This window comes from Pipra filicauda, unplaced genomic scaffold (genome assembly GCF_003945595.2).
Source record: "Pipra filicauda isolate LSUMZ 115617 unplaced genomic scaffold, ASM394559v2 scaffold176_size3548034_pilon, whole genome shotgun sequence".
NCBI lineage: Eukaryota > Metazoa > Chordata > Aves > Passeriformes > Pipridae > Pipra > Pipra filicauda.
In genome coordinates, this window is record NW_024104283.1 from 382,310 (window position 1) to 407,205 (window position 24,896).

The 24,896-nt window shown below is 37.7% G+C and overlaps 1 protein-coding gene across 1 annotated transcript in view; it reads right to left on the bottom strand.

Annotated features, from left to right (window-relative positions):
* Positions 1-24,896, bottom strand: part of LOC113993463 (prolyl endopeptidase) — a 92,371-nt gene that overhangs the window by 46,230 nt on the left and 21,245 nt on the right. Inside the window, exons 7-8 of the mRNA XM_027731660.2 lie at positions 19,316-19,421; positions 632-823 (exon numbers count right to left, since the gene is read on the bottom strand). Of these exons, the coding sequence (XP_027587461.1) occupies positions 632-823; positions 19,316-19,421 (298 nt within the window). The remainder of the gene's footprint in view (positions 1-631; positions 824-19,315; positions 19,422-24,896) is intronic.

The window sequence follows — 24,896 nt, forward strand, 5'->3', positions numbered from 1 at the left end:
AGATATTAAGCTGTTAGAGAGTGCCCAAAGGCGGGCAATGAAGATGATGAAGGGCCTTGAGGGGAAGCTGTATGAGGAGTGGCTGAGATCACTTGGTCTGTTCAGCCTAGAGAAGAGGAGACTGAGGGGAGACCTCATTGCAGTTACAACTTCCTCGTGAGGGGAAGAGGAGGAGCAGGCACTGATCTCTTCTCTGTGGTGACCAGTGACAGGACCCAAGGGAATGGCCTGAAGTTGTGTCAGGGGATTAGGCTGGATATTAGAAAAAGGTTCTTCTCCCAGAGAGTGGCTGGGTACTTGAACAGGCTCCCCAGGGAAGTGGTTACCAAGCCTGACAGAGTTCAAGAAGCATTTGGATAATACTCTTGGGGTCATGGTGTGACTCTTGGGAATGCTCCTGTGCAGGGCTAAGGATTGGACTCAATGATCCCTGTGGGTCCCTTCCAACTCATCATATTCTGTGATTCTAAATGTCTTGTATCTCAGGAAACCTTTTAATTGCAAATCCTATAAAAAGTTTAAACATAGGAAAAAATTAAGAAGGTCTGTAAAAGATCATTCAATAGACTAATTACTGAATTAATTTGAAAAAAGCAGAATAGGAATTCTTTAACTTGACTTGAACTCTTACCTAGAACATCTTTTTCATGTTCAGGGACGAGAACTTTCCATTTGGATTCCTCTGGATCACTGAAGTCAATGTTGATTAACTGGTAATTTGGAGAATGGCGGTTTGTCTTGAAAGTGAACACTGTTCCTTCATTGGTGACATACTCATACTCAGCCTCAAAGTTGTCTATCAGTTTCACCCAGTGAAGAATTCCTGAAAGATAAAACATAGAATATAAATTCTTCATCTCCTGAAACAAAACGTTTTAACACCGGAGGGCAAGGCCTTCCTGACAATTGTTGTAGGCTCTTTCTTGAACAACAGCAGTGACCAAAAGCAGTATAGCAATGGAAAGGCCAAAATGTCTACTAAGTATTAAGAACTTCCCAAGAATTCTCCAGATTGATAGGCTGCAGTGGAAAAATGCCAGTTCATGGACATGTTAACATAACTGGTTTTGAGGAATTTCTAGGGAAATACATGCAGAATACTGACAGGATTATGGCTAGTGTTTTACCAGCTTTCCTAAGGGGCTGTTGGAAAGCTCAGATGTTTGCTACAGAAGTGCTTCTACCACACTGACTGCCGTGAAGCCAACGCCTTTGAGCACATCGGGTTCTTGTCAATGGAGCTCACAAGTACCCACTTCTACAGACTTCTTAGAATGAAGAGTCACAGCTGAGTCAAAAGGCTGCACTAAGCTTTCAAGCTCCATTTTATTTCAAATAGCTTTTCTAAAATTATTATATAATTATAAAGAAATGTTGCTGGGTTGTTTTTTCTTTCTGGAAAAAAACCAACTTTGAATGGAAAATTTTCCATTCTTCTTAAAAGCCCAGAACTTCCCACAGAATAGAAATTATGCTATTTGAATGAGTACAATAAACTTCAACATAAGGAATTTCCCTTTCAACTCAAGAAACAACATTCCTGAAATGTTGTTCGGCAGAAGCTTGTCACCACCTATAAGGACAAGTGTTAACATCTGGGTTGTTCAAGAATGAAACTGCATTCTCCTTATCAACCTTCTAGAATATCACACTCAGGAACAGAAGTGGAGTTCTCTCAAACATGAATTTCCTCAGTTTCAGACTGTGATACAGAGTGAATAGTATTGACTCAACCGGTAGTTGGGATTTTAAGACTTCACTACTTTTTATTCACACTTTATTGTTTTGTAATAGGTCAAAAGGCTAGCAGAAAGGAAAAGCAGCAGGACTGGATAAGATATGCAATATACTTGTTATATCCACAACACAGCCTATCATCCAAACTTTCTATTATAAGTATCAAAAATTAGCTGTGCTGAAAAATCAAAACCCTTACTGATATATGATATCTTAAATTGATCAACTCCTGTTGATATGTACTTATATCTTAAAATAACATTTGGTGCACTCTCTGCCTCTTTCCCAAAACTAAAGGTTGGGTCTTAGCTTTTAAGTATAAACAAATAAACTGTTTATAAATCTGTTTGTAAAACTCTATAACGCAATGTTTGCATCAATAAAAAGCATTTCAGCTTATTTTATAATATTAAAAGCTGAGCAGAATAATGGAAGTAGATCACAGCTGAGCTGTAACTACTGGAAGTTTAAAAAAAGGAAAGAATAATTGAGGAAGCAGTGAGATGACTAAGGTCATTTTAAACTCATTAGATGTAATAACAGAGTATAATTAGGCCCGGTACATTCATAAAGTTCTTAATTGCCATTTTGGTTTAAGAAAAACTTCCCTGTCCCTTCATGCAAAGTGATAGATTAGCCAATTAAATTCTACTTTGTATACTGCTGTAATATAAACTTAGTATCCTGTCTCTGAATGAATACATTGCCTGTTAAACCTTGATTTTTGCTGTGAGGTCCAAAGTTTTGATTTGATCTTGAAGAAAAATCCTGCTAAGTCACTCCAGTTCCTGTGAGTTCTACAGAGAAAACCTGCTTTGATGCCTAGTAAAACAAAGAAAATCCAACCTACAGTGAACTCTAATAAACACCAGTGAAACTGTTTTAAGATCCCAAGTCGCACGCACAAACATTTTAGTAAATAAAAACACTAACTGCAGTGTAACACCATAACAATATTGGAACATTTGTATTTTAGTATCTAACAGAATGAAACCGTCCTACTAAAGAACAAGACTTCATAAAAAGGAATCACCAGACTGTTGAAAAAATGCACTTTTTTAATGCTAAATGTTCACAATAATTGTAGCCTCCCTAAGTGCAACAGGACTTGGATTCCATGAAGAAAAAGGACAATAATGTGATATTAGGGATTTACATTGCTGCCTTGCAAGTCATTCATCCACTCTCAAATGAACAGCTAGTAAAAAAGCAAGAGGGTCGATGTTCTACAGGGGTACACTTAGTTGTTATCATACAAAAATAAAAGCATTCATCTTATTAAAGTGGATGTGATATAGTCCTTAGAAGACAAATATTGCAGATGAATTACCTCTAAACCACTCTCACTGAAGTGGTTAAATAAGCCAGTACCTAATCTAAGATCAGAGGCAGTAAAGAGGCAACTACAGGGAGCTGAAAGAGACAATTACATCAGGTACAATACTGTACAGAGTATGTGCTGTAGTTTTCCAGTGAGAGGAAGAAACCCTTTGCAATGACACAGATATCAGACGTAAGAGGATGCTTCTTTATGGCCAGTTCCAGGTGACCTAGTTGCGGCTGTGACTGAAAGGGATATTCTAGCATTGCCTCAGATTCTCTTGCTTAGCTCTCTCTTTTGGGCTAGGAATAACAACCTGGTGACAAACACAGCCAGTTCACTGGTCACTAATATGGCTGAAAACTGATGGGGACACACACATCATTTATCCCCAGGTTATTCCAGTGGCAGCATAAGGAAGGGGCAGGCCCATGCAGCTCACTACTATGGCCCTGCCCCCCTGTCAAGCACTCTCAGTAACAAAAAGAACAGTATATCTATAACTTATGACTTCAAGAAGTACTCAAAAAAAAAGGTGAAGGATGGGCACTCAGTTAATTCTTTGTTAAAAGAAAGGAGGGGAGGGAGGAATTGAAGAACTAGATCTTGATAAGACATTTACAGGTTTAACCAGTAGCCCATGAGAACATGAATCTTTGAGGAGAGTCACTGAGAAGTGGCATTTGTAGTCCAGGCTGTTCTTAACACCTGAACCACTGAAGTTTAATCCACATAAGGTTACAATGAGACAGATTTATTATATATAAGAAAAGCATGACAGTTTACTGTATGCTGCCCCTATAACCTAATCCCTTCCCCTGCCAGCCCTTACATTAAAACACATTGCTGAAAACATACAGATATACAGATGGTTTTGCCTCTATACCTTATACCAGCCAGTTATCCATCATCAAATAATTGCAGTAGAAGAGGAACTGCAGGTAGAAGACCTATAATCTTTATTCAGTGGACAATAACAGAAAATCATAATCTTACAGAGCTAGCCCTTCTGCAAAGGACAAAAGAAACATTCAGTGAACAGAATTTTTTTTTTAAAAAATTTGGGTCCACAGAAGATCAAAAGGGAAATTGTATCAGTAAGCATCACAGAATAAGCCCTCAATCTTGTACTGGTCTCTGAACACAGTAAAAGATTCACCGGTTTGCTGAGAGCTCTGCGTGATGAAGCAGGTCTGTAAGTGAATGATGACAGCTACAGGAGAAGAAGAAGCTAATGTGAACAAACTGATAACAGCATGAATGATCACAGAGTCTGTTACCAACGGTCTTTAGACAGAAAGGATAAAGCAGCTGAGAGTCACTGATCATCAGTTCACAAAATGTTCTCAATACTTCCTTCCATATTTCATGTTTCATGGAAAGGCCAAACAATCAATTCATGGCAAATAACCTCTTGACTGTGCTTGCTGGAGAGACAGGGCTTAGTAATCAAGTAGGGCTATCTGATGTTGTGAAAAAGTTTTGAAAAGGCAAACATTGGCATTTGGCTTTTTTCATATACTCTAGCAGTCAAAATTATCAGGTGAAGATATAAATGTTCATCTCCATAAATTTATATTCCATTCTGACTTGTCATTTTTATTTTTTGCAAGACAGTTTTTCTGGAAATCAGTCCGTGCTGAGAATGCTCAGAAAATGAATGAAGAGGTTTGGCTCATAACAATAGGAAGGCTTTCTAACTAAAAAAGTCATACCACATTTCATTGCGGTACCTGCATTAAGCAGATAAACTTCTACTCAAGGAAAGATCCTGATTTTTCAACTCTTAGATTTTCATAGAATCATAAAGTGATTTGGGTTGGAAGGGATCTTAAAGGTTGTCTAGTTCCAATGTTCCTACCATGGACAGGGACACCTACCAGATCAAGTTGGCTCAAAGCCCCATCCAACCTGGACTTGAACACCTCCAGGGATGGGGCATCCACAAGCTCTCTAGGCAACCTATTATAGTGTTTCACCACCCTTACAGTAAGGAATTTCTACCTAATATCTAATTTAAACCTCTTCTCTTTCAGTTTAAGGCCATTCCCCCTTGTCCCATCACACGTGCTCCTGTAAAAAGTCCCTCTCCATCTCTCTTGCAGGCCCCCTTTAGGTACTGGAAGGTTGCAACTAGGTCACCCTGGGTCCAGACTGAACAGCCCCAGTTCTACTCCAGTTGTGCAAGTCATCCCTGCTAGTGGATTATTATTTTTTCTCAGTCTCAGGAAAGTGGATTAAAGCCACTCTTTTTCTCTAATTTCTACTTTTTATGTTTCTCACTAAAGAAACAGCTCTTAAACACCAAATTTTATTTTCTTAAAGAATCCTCTGCATCCTTTAGAGATTCCATTTTCCAATATTAACTAATCTACATAGCCTATAGTATACTTAAAAAGGCTTAAAATTTATAATTATAATACACATGTGAGTATATATATAAACACGTTAAGTTTGCTATAGCAGAGAGATATCTTTTGCACTTGAGCTGTCAATTACTAACTGAAAAATTCTTTCAGTTGCTAGAGGTCTATTCCATCTCTGCAAACCTTAATCATAGGATACATAAAACCTTCCATCACAGGGGAAAAAATCCCCAGCACAAATCTCATGGCGTAATTTAAATTTTGTCTAGTAGTAACATCTCCTTTTAGTATTCTCCCATTTGCATTTTCTCTTTTCCTGACCTAGATTTATCCTATACAGCTTAACAGGCAATGTTCAACTGCTGCATGTCACCGGGCCACAATTCACTCTCACTGTATTTCTCATCACATAGAGAGCTGCATATTTTCATTGCCGAATACTGGTTCACGAAAGCAAGTTAGATCTATCAGACTTATTTAAGATATGTACACTCAAAGGCTTCCAAATTTCACGTATTCTCTACAAGAGGTGATTTTGAAAACTGGGCATTTACTTTGGAGTTTGTCACAGTACTAATCCAAACTAGTTTTTACGTTCGATAGAAGACAGATAATCTCATGGTACACAGCATGCTTCAAATTGAAAGAGACTGTTTCAGGGCCCTCATGGTACATTCATAACATATTCTGGGAACTGAATGGCAAAGCAAAGCCCTTCACTCCAACATCTACTTCCACATCAGAATCTAACTTCTTTTTAAATCATGCAATACTCAGCTTGCTCTCAAGCTTTTGGTCTGAGCCAGGCAACTGTGTGAAAGAACTCAGGGTTTTTTTTCCCCTCTTTCTTCTTCAGAGCCACAAATGTTTAATTAAGTGTCTCACTCTGGTCTCCAAAGGGCAAGAGAGATTTTCAAACAATTTGGACTCTCTTTGAAAGCCAGATCTCTTTATCTCTTGGGACCTGACTTCACTTACGAAGGTCTGAAGGGAGGAAGACTGGAGAGGAGATATTAAGATGTCTCTGAAAGGAACGCAAGTTCATTGGGTTTGTATTGAAAGGGCTCTCAGTACCACTCAAGTTGCAGATAATGGATGACAGCTACTCAATGAGCATGCAAAGTTAATGTATTTGCCATCTAAAAATAAATAAATGGAAACAGGCATTATTTATTCCTTTGAGTTAAATAAGTTCAGACATGTCAACCAAAGATTAATCCAGAAAAAACAAATCAAGCACTTTTATGGGCAGACATTTCTCGATCAGTTTCAAGGCTTCTACTTTACCTCCATTGGGATAATCACTCAAAAGACAGGACAAGAGAATATGCTTTGTTTTGAGAGAGTTATAGCTTATGTCCTCAGGTAGAAGAACATAGCAACAAAAGAACAGGCATCAAAGGTAATCTCTCTCTCACACCACACTTCTCTAATATACACAAACAAAAGCACAAATACCTGATCTAAAAAATAACTTCATTATGAATACTATTTATAAATGTAATGTCCAGTTAGACAGTGGCAGCATGAAGATCTCCTTGCTCAAATTAATAGCAAGCTATTTAATTTCATAGAATCATAGAATAGTTTGGGTTGAAAGGACCTTTGAAGGTCACCCAGTCTGACTTCCTTGCAATGAGCAGGGACATCTTCAACTAGATGAAAAGCCCCATGCAACCTGAACTTGAATGTTTCCAGGGATAGGGCATCTATTACCTCTCTGGGCAACCTTAGTGTTTTATCACACTCATTGTAAAAAACTTCTTCCTTATATCTAATCTAAACCTACTCTTTTTTAGTTTAAAACCATTACCGCTGGCAACTGGCTCTGCTAAAAAGTTTGTCCCCATCTTTCTTATAGGCTTCCTTTAAGTACTGAGAGTCAGCAGTCTCCCTGAAGCCTACTCTTCTCCAGGCATGTCTAGTTCTGGGCTCCTCAGTACAAGAGACACAAGGAGCTACTGGAGAGGGTCCAGCAGAGGGCCACAAAGATGATGAGGGGTCTGAAGCCAATTCCTTAACCAATGAACAGTCCACTCATGAAATCCATATCTGTCCAATTTAGAGAGAAGGATGTTGTAGGGGACCATGTCAAAGGCCTTACAGAAATTCAGACAGATGACATATGCAGCTCTTTTTTTGTTGCTAATTTTATTTATTTTTATTACTAATAATTTGGTTCCAATTAAAAAAAATACACTGAAAGCAAAACTCTTTGGAATTGCCATTTAAAGGAAATGAAACATTTTTCTTAAAGTAAACACTATTGTTGAGGCTTCCACATATGTTTCAAGACAACTGATTTTTTTCTCCCCATTTGTTAGGGACTAGGATATAATGGCCTTGTTTTGATGTTGACTTTTGAAACGTTTTTTTTTTAAAGTTACTTCAATCACAAAAAGTCTTTCAAAAAAGGGAAGAGTTTTCTCCCACCACATTCCACTTTATAGCTGATGTCTACTGTCTCCTCAGTATCTCTTGTTTATTTTCATTACAAAGGTTTTGATCCATTTTTTCAGGCTACCCAGCACATAGTGACTCAGCCCTTTGATGTAACTGTATATAGCACTGTTCGTTGCTTATTTATTTATTTTTAAGAGAGCCTGATAAATTGCAAGGCTAAACTCAAGACACAAAAGGCCAAAGAATCCTATTTTCAACAGGAACTGGACAAACATTACCTTTTCTTTTCCACCTGCCCTCAAGTCACGTACATGCTTTCTTCAGTGAGGGGGAAAAAAAGAACAACCTTCTAAACAAAGAAGCAAAATAAAAATTCTTGAGGCTGACAGTCCTGCTCTCAAATTCCTTCTTGCAACCTCTCTCTACCAGTCTAGTACAAAGCAGTTGCAACTGACAATGACTAAGCAACCAGCAAGCTGTGAACTTCTGTGTTTGCTCAATTTTTATCTCATCTTTCCAAGGCAGTGGTTCTCATCTATTTTACACTAGCTTCTATGTGTCCTCCTACTACCTCACACTGTTCCCATCACACACAAACTACCAATCTCCAAGCAGCCCAGCACCCAAGCATAAAAGCCCCTACCACTGTCCTCTCTCCACAAAGCCCTTGTACCTCCTGCTTAGACGAACCTGCCTTTAGTCTCCCTTCCAGGTCAACAACTCAGGCTGTGCTTTCCAATTAGCCAACCCTTTCAACTTTTTGCATTCCAGAGTCACAGCAGCCTTTCACAGTTTCTATGTTTCCAGAGGTTATAACAAGAGCTACCTCTTTTGCTCCTCGCACTGCCTTATATCCCTTCTTTTCCCCCTCTATTCTCATGCTTCAGCTCCCCCCAAGAGAGTAAAGTGGGGCTCTGCGTCAGTGACTCATAAAACAGTTCTGTGGGGCTCACAAGAGGATCCCGATTTCTTTATTAGGCTTCATAGTGGCTACCATAACACAAAATAAAGAAAAAGGTCAATATTAAGGACAACTTCAGCAAGACCAACAGGCTATGTTATGCTGGTTTAAGTTCATAGCCAAGGGTGATTAAACAGCTTTCATTTGTCTCTTGTTCCACACCAACAGATTGGTGCTAAATTCTTTCTTCGCTGCACCAAACCACATATTCAAAAGAATAAACAGTAAAGCCTGACAATCTAATAGAAAAGAAACAAACTCATTTCTCAAGAAAAGGGAAGAACAAAATTATTATCAGGCACAGAAACAGGAAGAGACATGCTACAGAAAAAAACCACTGGTTTTGTTTTTTTTTGAAGTCATTGTTTGGTTGGGGGGTTTTGTGGGATTTTTTTGGCAAGGTGCACAACAAGGTTGCTTTTATATAATCGCTTGATTACTGTGTATCCAGCTGCTTGGCTACTATGAGACATTTTCAGATATCCCAAAAACAGTTAAGCAAAGTGATTAATGAGAGAATTTTCTTGTTTGACTGGTTCAACATACAAGCAAACCTGAGTGCTGTCTGTGTTCTAGAAGGCAAGTTTGGTAAAATAGTTACTAAAAATCGTGCCTTATAATGCTCAGCTACTGGGTAAATATGTGTGTTTTTTTAAAGAAATACTTAGTATTTGATCACTTTTAAATGTTTGTTAGAAGAGTCAAGGGTTGAAAAGCCTACCAGCAGTTTGGCAAGATAAGTAGGGAAATCTGGAGCCCTGAATGAGGGATAACCTTCTGTACACGAACCTACAGTGCTGTCCTTCCTGACCCAACACACAGCTGTTGCACTCCTGCTACTGAAATTTCATAAAGCGAAATTAAACTGTGTGAGTTGGTTCAGTGGCTGACAAAGAGTGGTCAAATCCCAACAAGAATCCCATAATTTTAATTTTGCCTGATCTTTCTAAAGCTCACCCCACAAGCAACCAAAGCAGTAAGCATGAAGGGAAGAGCTCCCATATCCACAGCTACCTGAAGCAGAGTACAGCAAGGGAGTTACCCCAAGAGCAGCCCTCTTGTTTTCTCCCAGTGATGCCTCCTCACTATTGCCTTGCCACAACACTGTGAATTATGACCACAGATATCCAGTCTTGAGAAATGGAATATTTGTAAAGCACCAATATCAGATAATAAAAGCTTTTTTTAAAAAGTGGGTTTAGTTAAGTTAGCTGTAAACACAAAACTCCTATCGGTAAATCTAGTCATTTCTAACACAAAGAGTTTTGTCTTAAAAACTACACCACAAACTGGCTTTACCTGGTGGGATTCACGAGAGGCCTGGGGTAGTAGAAAAGCAGGGGAAAATTATCCCCCAAACCTCTTACCTTTTCAGACTAATTTAAAATTCCCATTTAAAAAAAAAAAGCTATTATGTATTTGTCATAGGTTACTTATCATGGTGATTTTCTATTCTAAAAAGGACCATTTTTGGCACAAATAGCTCACAATGGCTCACTTGAAAACCTAGCAAACAACCTGAACATTTGAAGAGGAAAATGACTCAGTCTGTATACAGCAGAAACATTGTGAAAGGGGGAAGGGAAGCACTCTGGGAAGCAGAAAAGATGTTCAGATGCTCCCTGTGCTATTCATGGAAAGAAACAGAAACAGTAGTGTAGATTACCTTCTGAGGAATACAATTTGACAAGAATTATTACAGAAGATTGCATTGCAAGTTCAATTAATCTATAGCTCTTGACAAAAATATCATGAGTAATCATATACAGTAAAGGGGGAAGTCCTATCCGACACACTTAATTTTTCAAATGTAGAAATAATCCGACACACTTAATTTTTCAAATGTAGAAATAAAAAAGTTGAACTCTTTTAAGTTTCCTAAACATTTAGAAATAGTCTACTCTCATTTATTAGATGTGATTTCCATTCAGAGACAAAGTAATTTCCTGCTAAACACAGGGCAAGTTAACTACCATTAGTCCATAGCCTGAGAAATACATCAAGAATCAATAAATGCACAGAACACAACTGCCCTCTGTACAGCAGATCTAGTCAAATGTCATGCTTGCATAGAGTCTTTAATGATATCATTATCACCTCACTTATTTAAAGGGAGTATGCAAAAAGAAGCAACAACTCATGCTGTGAGAGAAGTTAATGAAATGCATTTACTCATCATTACTAAAGCAACAATGAAATGGCAAATTGGGTAAACCATGTTTCATAACAAGATAACTTGTGGGAAAGTTAAGTCAGAGGTTTCCTCCACATCAAAGCAATTTACTTTGGATTGGTTGGCACCTAGAATATTCTCCTGAAATGCACAGAAGTGACTGAGGTACCAGTAGATGATTTTCACAAAGAACAGATTTTCTGCAAATACTTAGGTAATATCCAAGCTAAGAAGCTCATCTTAGGGCAAAGTATGGAGTGAATACAGTGTCTCATCCCAAGAGACAACATCCATAGTCAAAGCAAAGACACAGTATGTGTTCTCCATGCGATGCCATTACAGGAAAAACACCAACTCGTATATTTTGTGATACCTCAGAAAGGTAGTTACCTATTAAACATGGAGTATCTACATCCCATGTAGTTTGAACTTTGCCCCTCACCCCTCAACACTGCCTATTTCCCCATTTCAACAGCTCCATAGGTAGGTTTTCCTGCATCCTTTTCTGTGGTCCCTATCTCTTTGAATTTTATAGAATGGAAATGTAGCTCAGGACTGCATGAACCATGGAGTAGCAGAGAATCTGAAAGATAAATATTGAAATATTTCAGTGTTGCAATGTCCAGATCATGTCACAGATCTATCCAATATGGGACAAACCAGGAAAATATACTTTATGTTCCTTATTTGTAAGGCCCATTATTCTTTCTTCACTAGCAAGACTGAAGATGTCTCCTGTCTTCTTGCAGGAGAAAGCAACACATTCTGTGAAAAAATGAAAATTATTTAGAACAACAAAAATAACTAATGGTAACTCAATTAAAACCTACGCCAGGGACCTCAAAACAACAAGACATTTTGATTTAGCACCACTGCCTAACTCTCAGTCAGAAAACAAGACCAATGTGGTAAAGAAAAGCTTAAAGGAACTGCAAAAAACCCCAACAACATCTGGGATGAGAAACAGAGGAAGAACTACAATATTATTCTGTCGCTTTGGAAAGAAAGGTATTACTCTGACTACTTATAGATTGTTAGCAAAATCATTCTGTTCCATTTCTTGCTCATTCTTGTGGAACAATCTGGATCTTCCTTTTCAGCCTCTCAGATCGAAAATTTACTGCAAATTTACTTTTTTATTTGTACTGTCTAGACAGCCAGTAAAAATGGGACAGGCATGTAACTGAACATAAACACTGGAAAAGTTCACAATTTAAGAAGGTAAAAAAAGGTTTTACAGCTTAATTTTTTCAACTGGATCTGCTTATTCTATTGGATTAATCTTTTCAAAGCAGCCAGAAATTGTTGAGTTTAATTTGAAATTTAAAAAGGAAATAATTTTCTTGCTATAAAATCATGCCATATATAAATAAGAGTAAAAAGCAAAGACTACACGTTCCTTTCACCTGCTGGGGAGAGAAATCTCTGAGCTCCCGTAAGCCTGTTATGGGCTATATTGTGTTGCTTAATGATTCCCACAGTAGCTGACTCATCCCTGAATTCACAGCCATCTTCTGAGTTCTACAAGGCAGATATTTGTTAAGTGTTTTCCATTTCCACGCATGAAATATATTGTTTCATTTTGCACTCCTGTTTCTTCTCTCTCTTTTCCCAAGATGGATCCCCCCTTTTCACCCCACTTCTCCATTCCAGCCTGCAAAATAGTTCAATCAGATACTGTGCTCTTTGACGGAAAACAATTTTTTTCCGTCTTTCAGACAAACAAAATAAAACTTTACTCTGAGCAAGCGGGTCTTTTAATATATAGGTAAAAATGTTCCAAAAAATTGTACCATGTCATTAATCTACAGTAAGTTAGAAACAAAGCCCAAAATGAGCTAGTCAACCTCAATTCTTACGACCCCTAAGTACAGCATATTTACTCTATTGGCATTTATCTTTCTAAACTGACTTTACAAAACAAGTCATTTCAGAACTATGAGAAATTTGTTGACACCAGACTTGAAATATTTCATAACAGTATAACCCACTTCCATATGGCCATCTGTGTGCTGAAGTTCACTAGTTCAGCTAAATCAAAAAAGCCCCCAAAGATGAATATAATGAAAAACTGTATCAACAATCTCTATACATGACAGAGAAAACTTAAGAGTTGTATGAGATCATATGAAATCTGCCACCTCCCCACCTCTGTATAACCAGTGCAATATTGCCAGATTGCACGAATTGCCAGAGAGAAGGAGAGATGGAGACCACCTTTTCAGTTTACTTTTACCTTAAGACAACTTCATTATTACAGTCATTACCATCATAGCAATTACTATCATTCTCATTCTGCGACCACTGCTTCCTAAAGGAACATAACTTTCACGCAGGCAAATTGCAACTGTGTTGCTTCCTTTCCTCACTTACATCCATCATCTCAGCTCTTGAATAGTTGGAAACAGATCATGACCGGGAGTCTTTAATCAAGGCCAGGTAATTCATGTCTCACTGCACAAGAAATTAACACAAACCAGGCTGCCATGTGAAATCAACCTGGTTTTACATATATATATATATATATATGTATATATAGGTGAGACACAGGCTCCAACTTCTGCACTGTTTAATGACTACCACATCCCCCCTCACATTTTTAGTCTCTGCCAATTAACAGACAACATGCAATCACAGTTTGGGGGACAGTATTTGCCAAAATCATTCCCAACAGGCAACTTGGATATAGTTACAATATCTTGGAGAAAGAGAGCTTTGACACATGGAGGTGAGGTGTCACTGTATGGATATAGTCTCTAAGTTACATAGGCAGTGTATGCCATCCCTACAATGAAGCAGTGGGAAGCCTGAATCATAGAATCGACTGGGTTGGAAAAGACCTCTGAGATTATCAAGTCCAACCCTTGATCCAACACTGCTGTGGTTCCTAGACCGTGGCACTAAGTGCTACATCCAGTCTCATCTTAAAAACCTCCAGGGACGGTGAATCCATCACCTCCCTGGGCAGCCCGTTCCAATATCTGATTACTCTCTCTGTAAAAAAATTTTCTCCTAATATTCAACCTAAACCTCCCCTGGCACAGCTTAAGACCATGCTCTCTTGTCCTATCCTGGTTGCCTGGGAGAAGAGACCAATGTCCATCTGGCTATAACCTCCTTTCAGGTAGCTGCAGAGAGTGATGAGGTCTCCCCTGAGCTTGCTCCAGGCTAAACAACCCCAGCTCCCTCAGCCTCTCCTCATAGGACCTGTGCTCGAGTCCCTTCACCAGCCTTGTTGCTCTTCTCTGGACCTGCTCCAGCACCTCAACATCTTTCCTGAACTGAGGGGCCCAGAACTGGACACAGTACTCCAGGTGTGGCCTCACCAATGCCAAGTACAGGGGAAGAATCACTTCCCTGGTCCTGCTGGCCACACTGTTCCTGATCCAGGCCAGGATGCCATTGGCCTTCTTGGCCACCTGGGCACACTGCTGGCTCATGTTCAGCTTCCTGTCAGCCCAGACTCCCAGGTCTCTTTCTGCCTGGCTGCTCTCCAGCCACTCTGTCCCCAGCCTGTAGCGCTGCAGGGGGTTGTTGTGGCCAAAGTGCAGGACCCAGCACTTGGTCTTGTAGAACCTCATCCTGCTGGAATCAGACCATCTCTCCAGCTTTTCCAGGTCCCTCTGAAGAGCCCTCCTGCTTTCCAGCAGATCAACACGCCCCCCAACTTGGTGTCATCTGTAAATTTGCTAATGGTACACTCAATCCCCTCATCCAGATCATCAGTAAAGATATTAAACAGAACTGGGCCCAACGCTGATCCCTGGGGGACACCACTAGTGACCGGCTGCCAACTGGATGCAGCACCGTTCACCACCACTCTCTGAGCCCGGCTCTCCAACCAGTTCCTAACCCAGCACAGGGTGCCCCTCTCCAAGTTGTGGGCTGCCAGCTTTTTCAGGAGAGTGCCATGGGAGATAGTGTCAAAGGCTTTGCTGAAGTCCAGATAGACCACATCCACAGCCTTCCCTTCCTCCACCAGGCGGGTCACCTGATCACAAAAGAAGATCAGGTTGGTCAGACAGGACCTGCCCCTCCTAAACCATGCTGGCTGAACACATGCTTAAAACTGCCATCATCTGAAAGGCTTGGGAATTCCAGCACAAGGACAGTATTGAGAACATCACAAATACACCTATGGCTACATTGCTCCATCCAAACTTCTGTTTGCAAATTCTGTGCCAGGTCTCTGTTTCAGCAATAGCAATACAGAGTAGAGACTATGTTGACAGGGACCTTCACAGAGGGGAGCCAAGTATCTCAGACTTATCTTCTCCTTTCAGAAAATACAATATAAAAGGTCCAAATTATAAACTGATGTAAGATGGGAGTTGACTTTTTGCTGCCTTCAGTTCATTTTTTAACCTATAAGGACAGCAATAATTAATTATGTTGCTTGTTCATAAGACTTTATCAAGATAATCAGTTCATTAATTGCATTTTTAAGTGTTCTCAGGATAAGTGGAACCTACTGGCCCTAGAAACTCGATTTTTGTCAGATTTGGAGATCACTACTGATTAAGAGGCACACTATGAAAATATTCCACACCATTCTTTGAAGAGGCCAAATATATTTTCCTCTGTTCTCTTACAGTTCCCTAGTGTCGTGGGTTTCAGTTTTTATTTTCATTCTCCACAAAACAAGAATGAAGACACTGCAATTAGAAAAGATCAAATAATTTAGACAAATTATTCCCAATTACTTTTCTTAAGTCACGAAATATGGATATATTTCCAGCAAAAATACAAGTTTATCTTGGAAATAAACTATTGATCTATATCCATAAGGAATTGTATTTCGATAGACATTCCTGCAGTTTTCCTGCAGATGACCACCTGGCATTTTGGCAGTCAGCACTAATGCTGCCACACTGAACTTCTTGAGTTCTTCACAGTCATTTGTTTGCAAAGTGGCCAAATAAGAAGCTTTTATCATTGCAACCATCATCTCTAAGAAACAGTAACAGAACTGCAGTTAATTCCACAAGGCCTCAGTGTATTAGAAGGAAAACAAATTCACTTTTGAGTGGATCGTTTTGTTGACTATGAGAACATGGTCTTTTTAACAAAAATTCTTTAAATGATGAAGATATTTGATTTCCTCCTGTCAAAGGAAAACAAATCACAACTAGCAATCAAAAATCAAGAAAGGTGTCCCTGAGGTAGTTAACATAACACTTTGAAACAGGTTTTTTAGTTAATAAGTCACAGATGAGAATCCGTTCTTTGCATTTTTGTGCAAGTCTAAGTAACCGAAGATTTCTTCACTCCTGGTTTTATATGTAGCATTTCAAACTACACAGTGATATGTTTACCTTGGGACACAAAATATTTTAAAAAAGATAAATCCATGATTACATGATTGAAACATTATTTTATAAACCATATATGCTACAGAGGAGCACTGAAAACAATCTGTTGAAGCATGTCATTCTATAATTAGGGTTTTGCCACAAACTTCATAAGAATTTGAATCTCACCCATTAGCTTTTGCTTAGCAGTTGCTTTTACTTCCTTACAAAGAAACATGTGGTATAACTAATGGATTCTATGTAAAATATAACTGTTACCTTTCGAAAAGGCCTCATTGCTTTTTGTGTTTGATTGTCTCTGTATAAGTCTAAAGAGGTTTGAGACCTAAAAGATCTATAGCATAAAGAGAAAATTTTCTAAAGAACTAGAGTATTCTTGGACAACCTGGATTAAAAGAGCAAGTAGGGGAAAAAAAAAAGTGCTTGAAAATCTAATTATTTATCAAGTACCTCCAAGGAGACTGGAAAAGCACTAGGTATCCTACTTTTTTCTTCCTTTGTATTTTTTTTTTCAAAACTAAGATGTGGTATTCTGAACACTAGAATGGCTTCTTGAACAAATATATAATTGTAAACAATTCAAGTAAAAAGTCATAGATTAAACATTCAATAGTTCTGAAGGCAAGAACCATCTTAGATGTCACCAAAGGTATGAGACCTACTCATAAATAAAGTCTGTTCCAAAAGACAGAAGGATCATGTAACATGTTTTAAAAGTAGAGATACTTTTCAAAGTCATTTGATTCTCCTAAAATTTCATAACGAGGTATAGTTTGATACTTACGCAGATCCTTGTACTAACACTGCATTCCAAAGATAGAGTAGCAAGAGCCAGTATTTTTGTATCTCATGGTTTTGTTAAGAATATGCTTCTGTTATACATAATTCTCTAAGCATCACTTAACCCATCTGAACATATCTTGATATATTACTGAGCAGCCTGTACCACCAGCAGTTAAATGCAAGTCTTAAGAAACAGATTTGCCATTTAACTCCACTGCTCCAGAGCTGCTCATTTACTTGTCTAGAACAGCTTAACTGAAATTTGGCATTAATTTCTCCTAACTTCACAAGCAACCTGTTCTACACTTGCTGTCTCAGAAAATTAAAAGTTGAACTGAAATTACACCTCTTGTGGGCTAGATTGATAGATCCAAAAATTTAAGCTTACATATATTACTGCTTGCTCAACTTATTGCCTTTGGTCACCAAAAGCTGAAGGTTCAGCATATTTACAGTTCCACAGAAGATCAACTTTAGGAAGTATCCCAGACATTTACTTTTAAGCCTGTGCTCACTAACATGGAGGTAAAAAGACATGGGTAAAGAAGAGTCTTTGTACTGAAAGTGCACTTGGTAACTTAGTGAGACAGATCTGGAGAGTTCCTAACTTTATAGAATAGGGAATTTGTGCAAGGAAATGGTTACAGCTAGATCTTTCCTTTTATAGGCAAAAAAGGGAGAATTTTGAAGGATTGCATAACTCCTACCCAACAACAAACAAGTAGCAAGGCAAATCAAAGACTGGTTCAGAGAAAACACTTTTTTAAAGAAGCATTTTCAAGCCTGGAAAAGGTTAAACTGTAGGTTTACCTTATACCAGGTAGTACTGGTATGCTTCGTTATCTCATCCATGGTCATTTCAAGGCTTGATGATAGTATTCTCTTCAAAGTTGTCCTGTGTCTCTATAAATGGGAGGGTGAATATGGGAGGAGAGCTATGCTTTTCATGTATTTGGTCTCCAGCTAGAGAGTGTCAACTTGAATGACAATGCAATTTATCATTTACAAAAATGCTTCACTATACTAAAGAGTTTATCTACACAATTTTATGTTTGAAATATAATTGCATAGAAAGCACGTAATGACTTTGATTAGGCCTGCAACTTCCTGCATTCAAGAGGGCATTAAACAACTACAGCTGTTCAAGACAAGTTTAGAAATAATTAAGAAATATCCTTTATAAAATGAGTGTGTGACATGCCTCAAAAAATTACTCCCAGAAAGGAGTATAAAACTGTTAACTATCATCAATAACACCAAACTCACCAAAATGCAAAACATTGTACTAAGACTTGTTGATGAACTAAGGGAAGAACACAACCACCATTTAGCGCAATAAAGGCAGGGTGAAACAGAACTATACACTCCATATTACAAAGCTGCTATCAGTCCTAATCACACTCCTAAGCCTAGAATATTCTGTTAATAAACAAAAAAGAAGTTTCTTGAGATCCAGTATTTAACAAAAACAAAGTTGCAAAGAATCGAAAAAAGCTGAGTTGTGTTGTACGCAAAGCACATATCGAAGATGACATTTCAATAATCCAATACTCTGGAAATACAAAACCACCAATCAATAAAACAGCTAACTATGCCAACCATCAACAACAGCCATGTGGAGCAAAGTGCCATACTTTCATCCCATACCATTGAGGCTAAAAAGCCAAATACAATAAAGCCAAACACTAATCCAACTAGAAAGCAAGGAAGGAACAGTCCATGAAAGTGTATTCGAAGTATGAGCAGATACTTCTACTGTAATAACACTGTTGCTACAAAACAAAATCAGAAGATTTTTGTTCATTTCCTAGTACTATATGAAGAAAAAAATGTTATCTATAAAGCAGCTATGTTTTTTTGAAAAAAGGCTATTAGTGCTCGAAGGGAGACATGAATTATTTTAAATTATTAAATTAAATTAAATTATTTTAAAATACAGAAAAGAAATTAAACATGGAAAAGTACTAGTGGGGTAGAATGAAATGACACCTACACTGGGTAAGGCTGCCTATATTACATCGATTTTTCATTGAGACCTTTTAAACAAACCACAGAACTATGAACAGAGTTTTCCATCTACTGATATATAACAGAAAATGGAATGCTAGCAGAAGGAAGCAGTGCTTATTTTTTCTCATAATCTCTGCATTAAGGAGGTCAAGCAATACGCATATTGAAATACATATATTTAAACAAAGTAATTCAAGTCATACATTACCTTAAAATGAAGCAAAACTTAGAAAGCAAGAAAACACATACCGGATATACCCTGAGATTCTCTTTGTAGATCACAGTACCACAGTCTGTTCACTGGATCACAGCCTTCTCTAATAGACAGCAAGACATATCGACCATCATCCGACACCTATAAGAAGTTACAGAAAAATCAAAGACAATTCATCCTCTGGAGAAAAAAAAAGTCTAACTTGAGAAGTTACTACCTAAACCCCGAGGAAAAAATGAATTGTTTCTACAGTTAGTTGAGTTAACAGACACGTATGGAATATGAGAACTCACCAAGAACCCACATTTATCACTTACATCAATAAATAAAGTAAGTACAGTCTGCTAACCTTTCAGGAGATCAAAACCAAACAGCATTATCTGTTTATTTTCACCATGAATTAAAACAAAGAAAGTTTATTATTATTAAATGTATTCCAGCTAAACAGGTGTCTAAATAAGCCACAGCAGATATCTCCTCCACTGTGGACCTCCATAGGCTGCAGGGGCACAGCCTGCTTCACCATGGTCTTCAGCACAGTCTGCAGGGCAATCTCTACTCCAGCACCTGGAGCACCTCCTCGCCCTTGCTTTGCCTACTGTGGCAAACTAAATGACACTCAGAATTTTGAATTTTGACCTTTTCATTATGTTTACACAAACAAAAATCTAGCGTTGCTGTTAAATGAGCATTAAGTTATAAATTTGCTGAAGCTTCTGGTTCATTTTTGCACATGCATAACACACGATAAAATTTTCAAAATGAATCCTTCTTGCTACTTGGGCTTTACTTTGTTTCCTGGCAAAGCTTTTGAAAGTGCAAGCCCAACAAGGAAAGGCAGAAAGTAACAAGAAATCATCAACTTAAAAGTTTCCCTCTCCTGATTGAGCTGTTTTGAGCATATTCCATAAGTACCATAGATGTTTAATGAACTGAGCTGACACAGGCCATGTCCTGTCCATGTCCTTACATGGAAATTTAAACCCCTAATCAAAAATATGAATCTGTTTTTTTTTTTTCCACTTGGCCCTAAACACATCTTCAAAGGATTCTTATTCATACATTGTCACTACTTAGACATATTTTGGTTAACATTTGTAACATTAGTTGTGCAAAATATCTGTAGAATGAGTTAAGGAAAATAAATTTCTGAAGAATTAGCTTCTAACGATACTGCTATTCAAACAAATCCACAGTTCTGAAGACACAAGAAGGGGACCTAGTAGAATAGAGGCAAAAAGTCAGTGTATGAAAGCTGACAAAAAAGCCCCAACAACCAAAGACTCCTCAAAACAAAAACAAAACCAAAACCCCAAATGAGTATTTCCAAGTTGTATTTTTTACAGGCATTTTGTTAACAACTAATTATATGACTAAAAAATGTCTACAGAGCTGAAATCTCACAACACAAATAGAAAAGAACACCTATGATTCCTACTGGACCAAAAAAAAAGCCCCATTATATGAAACAGCAAAGATAGTTTTAATAGGGCAATCTGCAAAATTGAGACACTGTTTCCTCCTTCCTAGAAGGGAGTCTATCCAGAAAAAGAAGCCAAGATTAGGTGATCTTTCTTGAAAGAAGCATCATAAGTGTTTTATTAGAGAAACAATAACTGAAGGTGTCAGTTGTAATTAAGAAAATTACTGCAATACACTGCTTAAACATCCATCCATACCTGTAAAAGCACCAAGTTTCCTCCTCCTCCTCCCAAACTCAAAAAACATATCTAGTAATTTAAGTGGTATATAGAAATATAAATTTCAGTTAAACTTCAGAGTATGACACACAAAATTCTTTCAGTCACAGTCAGAACCTGTGTAAATCTGTTCTTTGATACTGTGAATTACACAGTTAAGAGAAGACCGATTGCTTTCCCCAAGAAAGAACACTGACTTGCAAATTTCTGATGTTGTTACAAAGGCAATTCAGAACCTCTGATGACAGCAAATCTGAGTACATCTAATGAGTTTTTCCTTCATTATTCCCAGCTGGACTGGTTAAGAGTTGATAGCAGTTTATGTTTAATTTGAAGTAGGAACTCCCAATGCATCTTGCTGGTGGGATACCAATTATGTCTGTCTAAAGCTATTCTTACATCAGTACGTTCTATAACCCAAAGGAATTTGACAGAAACAGGACAAGATACAGTTGACTGCAGCACGCTAAAATGTTTAGCATTATACCGCAGATTTAGACATTCACGTTGCAAAGTTACAGTTTGGTGAGCAAATCTTGGCAGCAGTATCAGCTTAGGAGGTCTCCACCTCCAGCTCTTTCTACTGCTATACTTGCTTGTATCCATGCAAGTTCATTCCCCATGTCATGTCAGTACAAGTATCTGCCATTTGTGAAGTAAACCAGTCTGGGGAACTGATCCAGCTGAAAAAATAGCATGTTAAACAAAAAAAAAATAAAAAAAGAAATTCAAAATAAACAAAACAAAGAATCCAGGAGGGGAAGGAGGAAATAAAAGACTAAACACAATAAAAAAAGAAAAATAATAAAAGAAGTCCCTCTGCCATATTACTACCTTGGTCCATTCATTGTGCAGTTGCACGAATGGCCAAGCTAACACACGGCACCAAGCAGCTGGAAACATGAATAATAAATAGGGACAGAGATTGCTTAAGGCAGCTCAGATTGCAGCACTGACGAATGTGGAATCACAGCCTGAATGCCACTGACTCTATACTGTAAACAGACAGTATCCTGGGTTTCAGGATGGCAAAAGGAAATAGGATTTACCAACTATCATTTGGGTTATTCTTATACTGCTACATCATCTTCATGAGCTGAACTGCAATCCTTGTTCTTGGCTCACAAATTTATGAACTGAAATTTCACACTAGCAACTCAGTCAAATCTTAGAATGCATTCATGGTTCAGCATAAGGGAGACAGCTGTAATGTCAGACCTGGTTTCCTCCATCTAAACTGAAAAGGAAACACATTTCAATAATTTCTGAAGGAGCTCTGGAATGCCACTCAGTGCACATTTCTCTCATTAAAATAATTACTATCATTTCGAACAACACCCACTGGTAAAAGTAAGGAAGTTATAAAGCAATTGCAACTCTCAAAACAACATTTAGGATCTGTCAAAGCAGGACAGAAAAGATCCTGTAGCCTTTCAATTAGAGCTTTGAAAAACCTTCAGCATAACAAAGATTTTATCAGCATAACACAGCATAACACATAATCCCTAACTCGGCACTAGTAAAGGAAGGATTATTTCAAAGAGCTGACAATGGTACATAGCTTTTAGTTTCACTACTGCCATTCAGTCACTTGGCAATTTTGAATTTGTTATATCTATTATTTCTTAAACATTTGTTATGACCATCATTACACCATACCAACATGCACAGCAGTATCATTAAGATAGCTGTGCTCCCAAGTACTATTTTATTTAATCTTTCAAGCATCAAACTCTTTAAAGCAAAACCTTTATAGAGGAGTTTTAGTTTCTAGTGGAATATTTTCTGTGAATTGTTTTTTTTCCCTTAGCAATTTTGTTTCAATGCTACCTGTTTTTCTTCAGTTTGATGAAAAGTAAGCACAGTTTAGGTAAGCATTAAGAGATGAAGTGATTTACCTGCAATTTCAATAAATCAATGATTATTAAAATAAGAAAAATTATTTAAAGCCCAATTAGTAAAAGGAATCTTGTAATCACTTAAATATTTTCTTTCATTACAAAATCCAATTGATTCATCATACAAGCCATATAAGGAACGCCAAAGCTTTATTAGGATCCACAGCAAAAGCAAAGTTAAATATTTTGTCTAGTAGCAGCACATTTCAGACCAAAAATTCATACATAATTAAACAAACAACAACAACAAAAAGAATGAACAGGAGAAGGCAGGTGGTTTTCAGACTTCCTGGCTTTATGTATTACCCCTCAACTAAAATGTCAATAGGACAGACATCAGAGTGCTCTACTTCCAAGTAATGTGCATGCCAGCAATCCCAGTGACTATTAACGCAAGTTCTTTAAACACTACCTGGAAAATCACCACTGCCAGATTTAGGACAAGGAAGAGTTCTTTATATTTAGTTCACAAATAGGGGCCCTTTGAGTACATAGTATCATACTAAGGCATTCCTTTTTAAGATGATAAATTACAAGTTTTACTGCCTTTCCCCTTTTTATTTTCAAGGTGGGAAAAAACTCTAATTACTGCATAATTTGTTTCTGCATAACAATGTACTAAAAATTAAAAAAGTAAAATTCAGTTATTAGATAATATGCCTGTATATAGGAAAAGATAAACTCTCTTCTTTAACTGCAGACATTAACACCATGATAATCTACAGCCTGATCTTTATCCGTGGTTATTTGACAAACTACTGTTCTTCATGCACTAGTGCCCTTTGCATTGCTATCTAACGCATTTCCAATGAAATACATCAAATCAATCTCATAGAAAAAAATAAACATTGAAGTTCACAAAAATCACAAACGGAATCAAAACTTTCAAACAGAGCCAAAAGGTCAAATTACTAACTGGACTCCATGTATCCAGCCACGGAAGATGAAAGCATCCAGAGAAAGAAAGATGGGTGGCAAGAGAGATGTAACTGTGCAATGCATGGCTTTAATAACTAGGAACTAAAAACTCATTGCATCAATAAGCTGCATTTTAACATTGCCACAATTTTCACTATATGTTATGGATGTAACAGCTTAAAAACACAGTGACCGACTAGATTTTTTTTTTTAATCTACATTTAGGGATGTACCTAGTCACCACAATAAAACAGTCATAACATCAGTTACTTCCTTAACTTTACATATATACTGCACTTTTGCATAACACTGACCCTGAATATGACTCAACTAAGAAGATTTCACATACAAGAAAAATTTCACTTGATGCAGAAATTACCTATCTGTTGTTATTTAAGGAAAAAACCAAAAAGCACACGGTTTCTACAAGAAAAAAGAAAAAATTTCTGTACCATTTGCTGAAACATTGATCAGTAAAGAGCAATTATGCTGTCTGAACAGCCTCAAGTGTTCTAATATCACAGATGTGCACATGTTCCCATGCCACAAAGATCTGCCTGCATGATCACAAAGAACCCCCACTGTAATCTCCCAGCCTTTCAAACTCCACTTTTATTATCTAAATTTTTTCATTAGATAAAATGATTGTGAAGGGTTGGAGTTTTTTTGGTTGTTTTTTTTTTTTTTTTTTTTCTTGGGGAGGGAAGAGGTGTAGTTTGTTTTTTTTTTAATGAAAGGAACATAAAGCTATGTTTTGATATTATCTTTGCAGTGGTTCCAGTAAGTCACTGAAGTTTGCTCATACCTCCTGTCACATTTTATGTTCTAGCAGTTTTTTGAGACTTTGAGGACTGGGGCAAGAACTCCCTTTCAAATAGCGACCTCTTGGGACCATCTGAACAATCCAAGCCACCCAAAGCTGGTACTCTCAGGCTGCAAAGGCTTTGTTTTGTTTTCTATTTGCAGAGTACTGGCTTAATCGACTAGATTTCAGAAGCCATCATGATGGGTGATCACAGGATTGCATAATTTCAGGATCAGGTCCAACAGAAACTACTTACTACATTCTGAGAGCAGACCCAACATACCTTATGCAGGAC